A 14,741-nucleotide genomic window follows, 5' to 3' on the forward strand; every position below is an offset into this window, starting at 1 on the left:
CTATCCTGTGAACGTATCTCGCGCGGAAGACGGCCACAATTCGCCGTGCTCCGTCGCACAATGGTGCAGCACACGACACAACGGGGGGCTCTATGTGGCTGGTTCGAGTGGCGCCAAGCCGATGGCTTCCGGCTTTTGATGAAACTTAACGAGCCACAAGCACGAGAAAATGATGAGCGTTACGTGGCTTATTTGCCTATATTTATATAGGGCTGCTGTGCGCTGTTCGCTCTATATTTTTACTCGCATTATTTTCACCGCCGACAACTCGTAAACGTTATCCAATTCGTCGGCGGTTTTATTCCGGGAAGAAAGGGGCTTTTATCCCATTAATTAGTGGGCGTTGTTTTTTTCGTGATTAAATACAGGGCAGTGGCACGTGCACAATATGTCTCTTTGTAAAAATGACGCAGTTGGCCGGTCTATTTTTCTTTTTTTCTTTCGAGGGAATATCACAATTGAAACCTTGGCCGAATTATCGATCGTGCAACGTGTCTATGTATAGAGGTCTAAGAGTGGCACAGGTCCGTTTCATCTTCCGCATGGACCGATGCTTTCATCTTTTATCGTTGGAATAATTATGAAATTTCCCAACGGAATTTATAACCCCGATACGCCATCAATTTTTATACGTCTGCCCGTACGGCGTGCGGAATATATAAAATGCGCTGGAATACATTTTCCCCGCGATTCTTTGTTGGCTGCTGCGTTCCTTCGGCCATATTAAGCAAGCCATGACTACATGGTCGCTTGCTTTTCATGCCGCGCGTCATCTCTACAGCCGGTTTAGTCGAGGGCTTTTGCAACAAAGTGTCGATCGCGCAGAACGAGCGTGCGCTGTGGAAAGAAACCTGCGAAATAACTGCCGCGTAAAAATATTCGCCATCATTTCATTTAAACTGCTTTGCTCGTTTATTGTTTTGCCATTTTATTTATTTATTTGGATTTTATTCGGTTTATTTATTTACCGCTGAACGATTGCAGCTCGATGTGAATTTAATTTCTCTACAAAAGTATGTAATTAAAGTATGTATTACTAAAAGTAAAAAATGAATATTTATGCAAACTAGATACTTCATTATTTTTTATATTAAAATGTTATATCCAAACAATCGAACATAAAATTTTATGGGAAGAAATAAAGGAAATAATAATATGACGAGACAAATTTTTAATACTTGTTTAATAAAAATATAATGCAAACAAATTTAATGCAAATGAATATTTTATTAAAAAATTGCCTTTTCTAATTTAATTGCTGAATACATATCGGTCTTGATTCACGACATTGTTTATTAAAAAAACTTGGCGCTGCTACACCGCTGAAATATACAATCTAAACTTACAATTAATTCTAATCCCAATTTCATAAGCCATATGCGCGCGCGCACACACACACGCATGCACAAAAGAAAGAGAGAGTTTAATACTTGTAAGGAAGGAGGAAAAACGCAGTTGATATTTGGATTAACAGGGCCAAGATTTTTAAATAAACTATAATGTCGTGAAGACCGATATGTTTAAAAAAAAGAGTTTAACACTTGCAAGGAAGGAGGAAGAGCGCAATTAACATTTGGTTTAGCAGCGCCAAGTTTTTTTAATTTAAGAATTCTATTATGAGTTAAAAAAAACTCAAGCAGGCATATGCATATAAAATCATTTTTAAACTCAGCAAACTTATTTTTATATTGTAGAATAAAAAGATCTGAATAGTTGCAATATAATTGTGACGAGTATCTAAAAAGCGGAATTGATGTACTACACTGAGAAAAATTTCCATCGGATAGACCGATTAAATAGTGTTTCCGATGGTTAATTTTTCCGATTACGTTTTCCGATTAAATTATGGACACATCCGATGAAATTTATCCGATGAAATGCAGTTAACGATGAAATTTGGTTGACAAACCGATCATACTTTTCATCGGATATACAATTTAATTGGATATATCCGTTTGTTCTTATGTAATTGGATTATCCGATAATATTTAATCGGACATTTTTCTCAGTGTAGTGATACGGCCTAATATATTTCCTCTGACGTATCTTTATATAAAGATGTGTAATAATTAAAATTAATTTTTTTCAATATCGCAATTATATTGTAATTATGCAGATCTTTAAAATTTACACTATACAGGGTGTTTCATTTTAATCTAGCCAGGCGAATATTTCAAACGCTGTTGAGTTTAGAGAAAAATGTTTCAGACAAAAGTTGTATGGTTTCGAGGGGGACATAAGATGGTACCATTGGTTTGACCTTGAAGAATTATTTGAAGGTCACATAAAGGTCACACCAATTTTTTTAAATGGCATCCCCTATTTTTTATTACATATTCTTGTAGCTGACCTCGAGAGCTTTCCAAAACGCTATAATAAAGTATTTTTTTATTAAGAACTTTTTGAGTTACTAAGGTTTGAAAGTTCCAATATTTTGACATAAATTACAAAATATCTTGTAAAATATTCATTTTTTTATTTATTTTATTCATCTTACCTTAATACTTTTTTGAACAGAATAATGATACAAATCAACCGGTGTAAAGAAAACACACAATTTTGTAACAAGTAATAAAAAAAATTTTTTTACAATACAGTACAAAGTGGATTAGACCTACTGGGCAAACCACTTTAAAAAAATGCGCCATGCTATTTACCGCAAGGTGGTGAGGAAATGATAGTGTTCTATCATTTTCTTACTGTAAATAGAGAAAAATTATTTTTTTGGTCGATTGCTTTCATGTGCGCAGAAAAATATCTTTCAAGTGCTAACAAAACCGATTACCTACTCAATTTCAGTTTTCTTCTTTTAGATAACGGTTATCTTTACAAAGTATTTTGTAACATGTACATTTTTAGACCATTATCAAGAAAAAATATTCTTTGTTAAAGGCAACCGTTACTTAGTAAAAGAAACAAATAAACTGAGCAATCGTCTTTTTAAGCAAAATTGATATTTTTCTATGCACGTATAACATACTTAAGTTAAAAAAATGTTTTTAATTTTTTATTAAAGTTTTATTGTTATTAAGGAAGTTGCTCAGTATCTCCTTGCGGGGCAGGCTGTAAGGGGGAAACGCCTATGCTTATACATGGGCACCTCTAACAGCTGCCAACTTCGAAATATCAAATTTTTAGTTGCGCAAGATAAACAAATTTTGGATAAAAAGTATGTGGAATCGTTATAATTAATTGTTTAAATATGTTACGAATCGATCTTTGTTTATTTGTATCTCGAAAATATTATATACAGAGTTGAGCACTCCGCCGCATGCTTTCGTTACCGGTCAGCTGTCAATTTAGTGCTCGAATTTAGTTTTGGTGTTTGGCGAAAATGAAACGATGGAAAGGAAAAATTCAATCCGGAAAACAATACGATCGTCGGCTAAAACAAGTGGAAGGTGGTAAGCAGCGAAAGAAAATTCAGAAAATGAATTCGCAATCGAGGGCCGACGTATCGTCGATTTGACGGTTATAGCGACGTTGCCACGCGTCGTACTGTACTTTATTGTTTTACGGAAGCCAGCTCAAATTTTCCGTTTTATTTTATTAATATCTCGATAACGACGTAGACGAAACGTTTCAATCTGCGCAGAAATTATTCATAATAATGTAAAGAATCTGTTGCACCTATTTGTATTCAATTCTTACCATTTTTGTTACACTACGAGAATTTTATCAGAATTATGGTACAGATTTCGCTATATCGCCCGTGTATAAGACCGTAACTTTAATAATTAATTTCTGGAAAACCATGTAGACGAATCACCTGAGATTTTGCAGAGATTCGTAATATCTCTTCATCAATAACCTCAAAAAATTTCAGCGATTTCTAACCATTTTGCGTTAGCTGAGCAACCTCCTTAAAGAAGGGCGCGGGGCTGTCAGAAATGCACGGCGGCGGTTCAGCGTGACGCGCCGCTCCCCATTGCCGCTTGTAATAAACAACTCTCTGCGCGCCTAGTAACGATCGATCGATCTCGCCGCACATTTGAATTGGGCAGTGGGCCGGCCTAAGGCAGCGATTTTTAATAATTAATAACTCGTTAACTATTGCAAAACCTGCAAAGTGATACAGGACTTTTCGACTTGGTCTAGTCCACTCTATCCCACAATAAGCGTTAATGCGGTTATTACATAACACCCTGTATATATGTGAATATATGCTACACATTAATATTGCTATGTAATGCGTAACAAAAATTATATTTTTCGAAATATTTCGGGGTCCTGGTATTTTTTCCTCACTCTGTATATATGTATATCATAATTCAGAGTCACAGTCGATCGCTGCATGTTCACTTTGTACTATTGATCGCGCTTATAACGCGAGCGCCACGTTACGTCAAAAAATGATCGCGCTTATAACGCTAGCGCCACGTTACGTCAAAAATTGATCGCGCTTGTAACGCGAGCGCCACGTTACGCCAAAAATGTGAGAAGGAAATTTCTCCCTCCACTGGCCTGGTTGACGACGACGACGACGACGTTTCTTAAAGTGAAAAATCGGGAAAATTAATAACATCCTATGTTTCCGTCGCAATACCTCCACTCATAGAGCACGTAGGAGAAAAATAATAACACTTTTATTATGCAAATCGAACCCAAGCTATCGATTGAGGCCACTCATTGTCAGAAGTTCGCTGGATCAGCCGTTGTCGAGATCCGAAAATCTGAGGGCCTGTCAACTCGCGTACTCGCGTAAACGACACGGTCGGTCTCGCGCGCGCGTTCTAGCTATACGCTTATACTTGGCGCGAGACACTACTGTGTCTCGTGATTCGGTAATTTCATTTTTGCTCTATTTATCGACGGGAGTAATTTTATATGCAAAAAGAGAGCGTTGCAGGATACGTCAGGGTGTTGTACTAAAAAAATATGCGGGGAAAAAAGAGAGATGAGAAATAAAATTATAGCAGTGCAATAAGGTATCAGAAATAACACTAATAATTTAATATTCCGCGATTAAAGTCCCGAGCCCGTATTAATTCTTGACGTGAAAACGGTTGGAGCGAACCGCGCCGGACCTTTCGGACGTTTCGGCTCGCCGGCTAAATCTCGTTGTGTCCAATTTTATATATTGTACCGGTCATCAGTGGCGCAGCATTGGCTTTTTTGCAACGGTATCGCCGTCGTCTCGCTTGGCTCGGGTAGCCGGTTTCAGCTTTGGGTATAATGCACAACCACATTCCGCGACGATCTCGCTCGTTGATGTTTGTAATCTCTCCGGTTTATCGCTTCGGGACACTCTTACTCTCTGTTTACTATTGTTATCCACGTGCGATTTTACGGTTTAATATACCGCAGGGGGATTATCGACTAACCGAAGGGAAACGGCACGCTTGGTGGGACGCGCGTGGAACTTTGCTGCGGCGCGGTTCGCAAATTCAAGCTATGCAGTTTATTTAATTATGGAAACGACATATTATACATGCGCGACAGTGGAATTGGGAGAAGGCGATAGTCTGAAACTCCCTCTTAGAGGCAGAGAGCGCCGTTTCGTCAAGTGTGTTTGCTAATGTTCCCCGCATCAGAGTCAGCGTACTTGGCTGCGAAGTATCGCGCCTCCTGCGAGGTAACACGTTCGCGCCGGGACCGAAGGATCTCGTTATGTCTGGGTCGTACGGGCGGCCTTAATCGAGAATACAAAGTAGCAATCATTCAAGACGGAATTGCCGGCGCGTCGCGACTATATTGTCGAGTGTACGAGCCTGGGCTGGGCCGAGCAGGCAGGCCAGCCAGGCCGGATCGAGGAATGCCACAAGGTAGCATCGCTCGAATGTGTGTTGAAGCACACGCAGGCCCCGAATACATCGATATGCGCTCGGGTCTATGTATAAGGCGTCCCAGTGCTTCGGCCTTTGGAGGGCGAATGGCTAAGCAACCTTGGAGAGAGTGTTGGGAATGTGCCGGCCGTTGCAACTTCTTAAGTAGGCTACCCAGAAGCGATGAATCCCGGCCGCGTCCCTTTGTGCCGCGCGTTGCCTGCGTACCGGGTGCAACCTCGCGACACACGTGTTGCCACCTTGCAAATTTGTCGCGTCTCTCCCGCCCCTCCTCGCGTCGCCACGTATAATTTCTGCCGCTGCGAAATACGATCGATGGCGTTTCACGGAAGGAGCGTTTCGTTGATTCTTGAATTTGTTAAAATGCGCCACCACCGGGCGTTGAGCGGCAGAAATGTACAATCGGATGCATTAATCGGGTGCGGCGCGTGCTTGCATTCGACGGTCAAATTTCTCGGTAATATTCCCGAGACGTACCTTTTCGCTTACATAATTAATCGTTTGGTTCAACGCTCGCCTCAGGCTCGCAAAGAAACGCGCCGCGAAATGTCCCGGCGAACGCGAGCACCTTAGGGCACCCGATCGCGCGATAAAAGCGTCGTGCGCACCTTGTCACCGCTCATCTATATTTGCGCATTTGTGTCACGTTAACCGCTACTGTTCGCAAAAGAGTCAACTCGCGATAATAGTTGTTTGTAATTGGTAATTGATTATACGGTGACAAGATGGCTAAAAATAGAAGGGAGATAAAGCACGCGCTAAAGATAATATACAAAATTTTAACACACGCGACGTCGCGCTCAACTATATCGCTGCTTAGTCGTTGCTTATCGTAATTTTAAAAGGTCTCCAGGCAGACAGAATTTCCTCGATATTCTTTTCTTCTTTTTTTTCTTGTCTCGCGACTTGGACTGCTTAATACAACGCTCGAGAATCCTTGCGCGAACCCCCGTTGTCGTTCCGCTCTGCTGCGCCGCACTGCTTACGCGCGGTACGCACGCGGATAGTACGCTCTCGCCGTTGCCGTACGCATGCACCGCGTCGTGCAATTCGTTATGAATGAAACCCTCGCATCTCCTACGGCATCGCCTCGCCTCGCCTCGCTTCGTCTCGCTTCGTCGCCGTCAGCACCGCTGGCTTCAGCAGCTTTGACGCGACGCGCCTCGGCTAGGCATAACGCCTTCTCGTATGATGTTACAAGACCAAAGTAATTATGCGACTCGCATAATTAATTAATTGCGCTCCTCGACTGTCTGGCACCTACGTTGAAAATGTCTGAAAGTAACTGGTCGTCCGAGCCACTATTAGGCGAGACCTTTTCCCTCTCGTTTGGACGAAAGAAATTCACGCTAGGTAGCCGCATTTTATAAACGAGACTACGCAATCTCGGGTATTTCTTTGTTTACCAGTGCAATTCAATGAGAATGTACATAAACGCGCGAGTGAAATTATTAACCGAACGGTAAGCAAGATACACATTGTGTTTGCAGCGTCTCTTCAGTGCGTCTTCTTTAAAGCTCGGCGACGAGTGACAGGAAACAAATGTCCGGTGATAATATTGCCAGCGCACCTGTCGACGACGTTTTTATTGCGTTCGAACATGTGCGTTGATCATGCATTTTGGCAACGCGCGACTAGACCGGCAGCTTCGGCAAGACGTGGCTTTTGCGATGTTGTACGCGCCTCGGCTAGACGACTCGTAGATAACTTGAAGGACAGTGACACGCTGTCAATTATTCTCGAGTACAAAATAATTTATGAATCTGGCTCCGCTTATCGCGCGTTAATGCTGAAAGTCGTTACCGATAACACTATTACTCTTCACTACTCCTCGAATTAGAACGTATTCCTGCGGACAAGCTGTTGACGCTTAGGAGAATATTTCGAAAATATCCTCGCGTTTCTTCCCTCGGGTAAATCGTACATTGCCGCGCAATCGTGGAAGACACGTCGTTTATCACGAGATTATTTTGCGAAGGGGGGCTTAGAGGGCTCGCGCGTCCCAGGTACGCGCGCGGCGCATCCCTCCGTGATGAAATCGTCTCGATAAAGCGGTCCTGACAGCAACAATACAGCTCGCGCGAATAATGACGGAGGAACGCGCCGCCTCTTGTTTATTTCGACGACAGCTGGTGGCGCGGCGAGTATTTTTAGCGTTTCCCTCGTTGAAATCGAGCACGTCGACTCGACAACGTTCCGTTACGTCCGTTCCAACACGACGATTAGCGAAACCAAGGAAGCAAGCCGCGCGCGGTTTAATGCACCGCAGCACCGGCTTGCCCGCTGCACGTTGACGCAGCCGCGTGCCAGACGTGACTTGGCACTGGGGAATGCGTTCGGAATCGCAAAAAAATCACACCTTATCGATCTCCCAGTTTAGATTTTTATCGGATCGGCGCGAGACAATTTTCATCAGCCAGTCTACGATTTCGTTTCACCATTACGACGTAATTGCAACTTTGCAGGATGAAAATTTCGTTTGAACGAGACTCCGGCAGCTCGGAAGAAATCATATTCTTTTATGGAAATAAATATTGTCTTAAAATTTCTTAAAACTCAAAGCGTGACTTCGACGCAAGATAAAGACAAATTGTTAGTTCAATCTTATTATATCTCGTCCAATACACATCTCTCGATACTTTTACTTGTGTTTAACAATTAACAATGCAACTTCAATTGACTTTGCACTCTTCAGCCAAAGAGTGCAATCATTTTTTCACTAGTATCTTACTAACACGACGATATTGGCCAAACGAACGACATAAGATTGTTAACAATTGTGTGAACAGATTACTTGAAAAGGGTCCAAATCTGGGACGGAAACGTCGGTTTTTTTAAAAAATAAAAGCATTGGCCAGTGTAGGTCGTTTTAAAAACTACATGTCAGACGATATTACGGTAGTCAGGTCCACGTGAGTGGTTTTTTTCCCTCAAATTTAGCGAGCTTTAGTCAGCGACAGTTTTTTTGCACGACAATTATTGATTGAAATGGTACAGTTAACGTGCAAATTTCCTCTGTTGCAGTGTGCCAAAGTATAGACATAAGAAATAGCGTGAGTCAATTCTCAAAACTGGAGGGATGCCGGGTGGTCGAGGGCTTCATACAAATTCTCTTGATCGATCGAGCGGAGCAATCGGCCTACGCCAATCTCAGCTTCCCCGATCTAGTCGAGATCACTGGATACCTTATTTTATACAGGTACAACTGTTTGCAACTTGATAATTTAGGAGCGCAGCTATATCAAGTACACGTTACATCCCTTTGCGTTACTTACGTTATGCGTAGCGTTTTTAGTTTCATACACTTGCTCCGATATTTATTTTATACCTAATTTTAGCAGGTGGGCTTCGTAACGACAACTTTCTGTTGGCGCCCCTCACCTTTTGCTTTCGATCTCTCAGTGTTACTTTCCTTCACTGTATCTCACTTTTGCAGCAATGAGTTCAAATTAAATTAAATTATCGCTTCAAAGAGACGTTCTCTCGTTAACAGACAATTATTCGTATGCTTTAGCCTCGCATTTGTTTGCTCGTGTTTCCAGGGTAAACGGACTGAGGGCCGTCGGCCATCTGTTTCCGAATCTGACGGTTATCCGCGGTCACTCTCTCTTTATCAATTACGCCCTCGTGGCATTCGAGATGATGCATCTCCAGGAAATCGGTCTCCACTCTCTGACCAACATTCTACGCGGATCCGTGCGATTCGAGAAGAATCCAACGCTCTGCTACGTCGACACCATCGACTGGGACATGATCGCCAAAGCTGGCAAGGGAGGGCACTTTATAAAGGTGGGTAGTCTTTACGTTGTTTTTATCTCGGCGCAACACACTTATGAATAGGAACGACAGATTATTATTAGAAAGATTCGATGGCCAAGACAAGCAAGTTTATTCAAGTCTCGAGCCGACAATTCTATCTTTACCCGGCGTCATTCGTCGAGAAATTTGCATTGGCAATTTGCATCGACATCAAAATGACACAGCCGTTTATCGTTGACCGTCGGGCTCTTGTTTCGATAAGATTGCGCAAGCTTCTGGTGACAATATTTGAGCCGAATGGAAGCGCTACAATGCGCGCGACTCGTCACGCTTCGCGGCGTCTTTCCTATCAATGAGTTGTTAAGAGACAAGAAATCTAAAGCGGAAGCGGCAGAAAATTACTTCATTCACTTGACAATGAATGAAGTGCGCGTTGTACGAGGTGCCGTAATACACCGTGGAAATTCGTGTAACGAAGCCGTGAGAAATGACGGGACGTAGCGGTGACGCGACGCTTTGCCATAATACGATACGTGCCTTCCGAAGCAATCAAATCGCACGATTAAAGGCCACGCAATGACTGCGTATCTACGGTCGAAGAGTATACGAATACAACATGATAGATATCTGTGGCTATACAACTAGTTGTGCGTAAACTTCCCTTTTCACTCGTTCGAACGATCAATCAACTTTCGCGTTGTGCTCTATGCTCTCTGTACAAGTAGTATCGAATATCTCGTGAAAAGCGTATCGTTGCGAGCAACGGCCACGGTATTGATCATCGAATACGAGCCTTTCGCAATGTGTTTTTCGACCTTCGTATCGGCTCCAACGTAGTATATAGTCTTGTTTCTTCTCTTACTTTCTTATACACAGCTCTCCGCGGTAGCGAAAGAATTTCCTAAAAAAAAGCTTAACACGTCCATTTCTCCTTCTTCAAGTACGTACAGATTACATTTCGTTGATTCGCAACGGCATTTCAAGTGATAAGATACGTAGGTATAGAATAAAATCAATTGTACAAAGAGATGATAAGGTGGCCGAATGAGATTCCAACGTTGTATCTATGTATAAAAGCTATCGGATTAGAAATGCTAATGTATTTTCATTGTCTCAACACTTAACTGTACCAACACTTCTCGTGCCGATTTAAGTAGCCGCAAGCACTTTATAATTGACAATGAGTCACGATAGCACACGACGGATTTTGAGAGCGTTGGAAATAAATATGTTACAAAAACACCATATTCCCTTGGAGAGAAATTGCAAGGGAAAATTACGCGAAAATAAATAAGTAGAATTGTGTTACGATGCATTTGTATTTTGTTTATAGGACAACAAGCCAATGAACGGTTGTCCGATGTGCGACAAAAGATGTCCGACAAGGCAAACTAAACCCGATCAGACTCTGTGCTGGAATTCACACAACTGCCAACAAAGTAAGCTATTATCGGCGATCGATTGTACTCGTGATTACATTATTATATAGAGACCTTCCGCATCGAATCTCTTGAGCTGGGGTTCCCTGTAGTAAAATTGCCACGGGCAACAGCGCTTATGTAAAAAACTGTAGAGCTTATATACTTTATCTCTTCAAGTGTCGTGTATAAATACATGCAGTTAAAATCGCGAGTTATTTATTTATTGAATTGACGAGAGAAACGCGGAGGAGTTTGGCATCTCTTTTTAATACGACGAAATTTGTTTTTGCAGTATGCGATCGAACGTGCGAGAATAGAGCTTGCAACAAGACAGGAGAATGCTGTCATCAGTCCTGTCTGGGTGGATGCACGGGATCGACGGCCAACGATTGCGCTGTTTGTAGAAACGTGGTAGTGACAGACAAGGTGTGTGCAGACCATTGCCCGGACGGCATGTACGAGTTTATGAATCGACGTTGCATCGGAGAGAAGGAATGTCGTCAGATGCTGAAGCCGCGCGAGACGTCAAATATGGTCAAGATGCGTCCGTACAAGCCGTTCAACGGTAGCTGCGTATTAGAGTGTCCAGCGGGTTATATGGAGAGCGAGGAACGTGGCAGTGTGTCCTGCCAGAAGTGCGAGGGTCGATGGTGCCTGAAGGAATGCTCTGGCTCGAACGTGGACAGCATCGCTTCGGCACAGAAATTGCGCGGATGTACGCATATCGCAGGTAGCATCGAGATACAGATACGCAGTGGCAAGAACATGGTGAAGGAACTCGAAAACAGTCTAAGCATGATCGAGGAGATAGACGGTTATTTGAAGATTGTCCGCAGCTTCCCGCTGATATCCCTCAACTTTCTAAAGAATCTGCGCGTGATACGTGGCAACCAACTCGAGAACGGCAAATACAGCCTCGCCGTGCTCGATAATCAGAATCTTCAGGAGCTCTGGGATTGGAACACACACCCGAACATCACTATCCTGTCCGAGAAAGGTCCCGCCAAGCTCTTCTTTCACTTCAACCCGAAATTGTGTCTGCATGAGATCGAAAGATTGCGGGAGAAGGCCAGGTTGGAAGAGTTCACCGATCACGACGTGGCATCTAGCAGCAACGGAGACAAAGTCGCTTGTAACGTCACCGAGCTGACCCCTAAGGTCATCAAGAGATCATCTAGGGCAGCTATTATCGAGTGGAATATCTTTACGCATCACGATACCAGGTCTCTTTTGGGCTACGTTGTTTACTTCATCGAAGCGCCTAATCAGAACGTAACGATGTACGATGGCCGCGATGCTTGTGGCGGTGATGGCTGGCGGGTGGAGGACGTTTCCGCTGAGACTGCGCCGTCGCAGTCCAACAAGAGCACGGAATTGCAAGAGACTTCCTTGCTCACTCATATAATGACTCTGCTGAAGCCATATACTCAATATGCTTATTACGTTAAGACTTACACCATAGCCACGGAAAGGTCAGGCGCGCAGAGTAAAGTTAACTACTTTACGACGATGCCGGATGCGCCCAGCCCGCCCAGAGGCCTCTCGACTTGGAGTAATTCCAGCAACGAACTGATTATATCCTGGTTTCCGCCGCTACACAAAAATGGAAATTTAACGCATTATCGAATTGTCGGTCGATGGGAACCCGATGATCCCAGTTTCATCGACCAGAGGAATTATTGCGACGAACGTAAATAAAATCACTTATTTTACTTCAGTACAGTAATATAATAATAGTAAAAAGAAATTCTTTTTTTAATACAAATGTTGATTTACGCTGTTCAACAAAATGACCTGTTTTTTTTTTTCAAGCGAAAGATTGAGGACAATCGTTTCCCGTAATTTTTTTGATAGAGCAATTTGGTAAAACGGGATAGTATTCAGCACCCAAAAAGCGATTTCCTTCTTTCTTGCATTTTACAAAAATTGAGTAATGTTGTTACATTAATATAAGCGCGTTAAACTTTTTGATTTCTCAACATATTTTTACAGCGAAAATTAAGTTAATTGTCAAGAAATTATTACTAATTTCAGCTATGCCATTGCCCGAGACAAAATCACCAGAGGAAGTCACAATGGAGGAAGAAAAAAAGCCCGAAACAGAGAAGGAGTTTACAAAGTCCGATTCATGCAGCTGTACAGATCGTGAAATGACGGATCAGTGGATGCGTGAGAAAGAAGTTTCCAGTTCGATCGCCTTCGAGAACGCGTTACACAATCAGGTCTATATAAAACGAATATCATCGCGCAGAAGACGTTATACTAATGAAGTCGCGGCGAGTCAAGCTGAAAATTCTTCATACGATCCAGTAAAATTTCAGGTTTGCTGAAATCAGTAATGATTATTAGTTATAAGCAAACAAATATAACGGCGATGAAATAAATTGCATATCGAACTTTATTTACTTAATCATTTCTGTATTTCATATCGTGCATGAATTGATTACTCGGTAGAAATAAATAGCGATAAAAGTATCAGTACGAAATGAATCAATAACAATATTTGATGGACTGCATTCAGTTATACGCATATTTTACATCGTCATTTAAAATTGAATGTGATTCTCGATATTTTATGTTCAGGCTAGGGAAAGCGCTAACAACAAAGCGGAGAATGGTACATTCATAGTATTCGAGCGATCAGTACCCAGCACGAATCATAGTTTCGTTATGAAAAATCTTCAACACTTTGCTGCATACAATATTGAGGTTCAAGCTTGCCGAGAACCAGTTGAAAATGATACGACTCAAAATTGCTCAACGAAAAGTATGAAAACGCACCGTACGTTACCGATGGACACCGCAGATAATATTCCACCGGACACCTTTAAATTGAAGTATTCTGGCGAGAATAACAGTCTCACTGTAATTACGTTGTCTTGGGATGAACCAGCTCAACCCAATGGCCTAATAGTCACGTATCAGATTGAATATAAAAGAGTTGATATAAAAAATGTGAGTAACATACTTTTTAGGTTTTATTTATTAAGCTAAATTGTAAACGAGCATGTTTTTGACGAGCAACAAGGAAGAACTTGACGAAAGATATATTTGTAAAAAGGTTCTGTTGAGGAAGGGAGGGATAACTTGTAATTTAGAATTTTACAGTGTATCTTGCACATGTTGTTGCAATATAATCGTTTTTTTTACATTGTACAGATAAAAGCAACGGTGGTATGTATTACAAGACGCGATTTTGCCGAGATGGGCAACTTGTACGTCTTAAAGGAGCTTCCCACTGGAAATTATTCTGTAAAAGTACGAGCTACGAGCTTAGCAGGAAATGGCGCATATACCGAAATAAAATATTTTTCTATACCGGAATATGGCACGTTTAATACATTCTGGGTTTTCTTCTGGTCGATATTGGGCATTGTCATAATGTTCAGCTCTTTGACAATATTCTACGTATTTAAGAAAAGATCAATGCGAAATGTGCCCAGCATGAGGCTTATCGCAACAGTGAATCCAGAGTACGTGAGCACGAGTTACGTACCGGATGAGTGGGAGGTGCCCAGAAAGAAAATTCAATTATTACGAGAATTAGGGAATGGTTCTTTTGGTATGGTATACGAAGGATTGGCCAAGGACGTCGTAAAAGGCACGCCGGAAGTACGGTGCGCCGTGAAAACTGTAAACGAAAACGCAACCGACCGTGAACGGATAGAGTTCCTTAACGAAGCGTCCGTCATGAAGTACGAGAAATTAATTGCTTCCTCTCTAGCGATATATCTTTCTATCTGTATTCTAACTTATTATATTTTTTCTCGTTGAA

At 42.0% G+C, this 14,741-nt stretch overlaps 1 protein-coding gene across 4 annotated transcripts in view; it reads left to right on the plus strand.

The window, feature by feature from the left end:
• LOC105560323 (insulin-like receptor) overlaps nt 1-14,741 on the plus strand; it is a 55,643-nt gene that overhangs the window by 31,873 nt on the left and 9,029 nt on the right. For all 4 annotated transcript variants that reach the window (XM_012009345.1, XM_012009343.1, XM_012009342.1 and 1 more), the window contains exons 3-9: nt 8,811-8,985; nt 9,329-9,575; nt 10,879-10,984; nt 11,259-12,656; nt 13,001-13,287; nt 13,550-13,921; nt 14,126-14,661. In XM_012009345.1, coding sequence (XP_011864735.1) covers nt 8,811-8,985; nt 9,329-9,575; nt 10,879-10,984; nt 11,259-12,656; nt 13,001-13,287; nt 13,550-13,921; nt 14,126-14,661 — 3,121 coding nt within the window. The remainder of the gene's footprint in view (nt 1-8,810; nt 8,986-9,328; nt 9,576-10,878; nt 10,985-11,258; nt 12,657-13,000; nt 13,288-13,549; nt 13,922-14,125; nt 14,662-14,741) is intronic.

Source organism: Vollenhovia emeryi, unplaced genomic scaffold (genome assembly GCF_000949405.1).
Source record: "Vollenhovia emeryi isolate VEMERY1.0 unplaced genomic scaffold, V.emery_V1.0 DF939233.1, whole genome shotgun sequence".
Lineage (NCBI taxonomy): Eukaryota > Metazoa > Arthropoda > Insecta > Hymenoptera > Formicidae > Vollenhovia > Vollenhovia emeryi.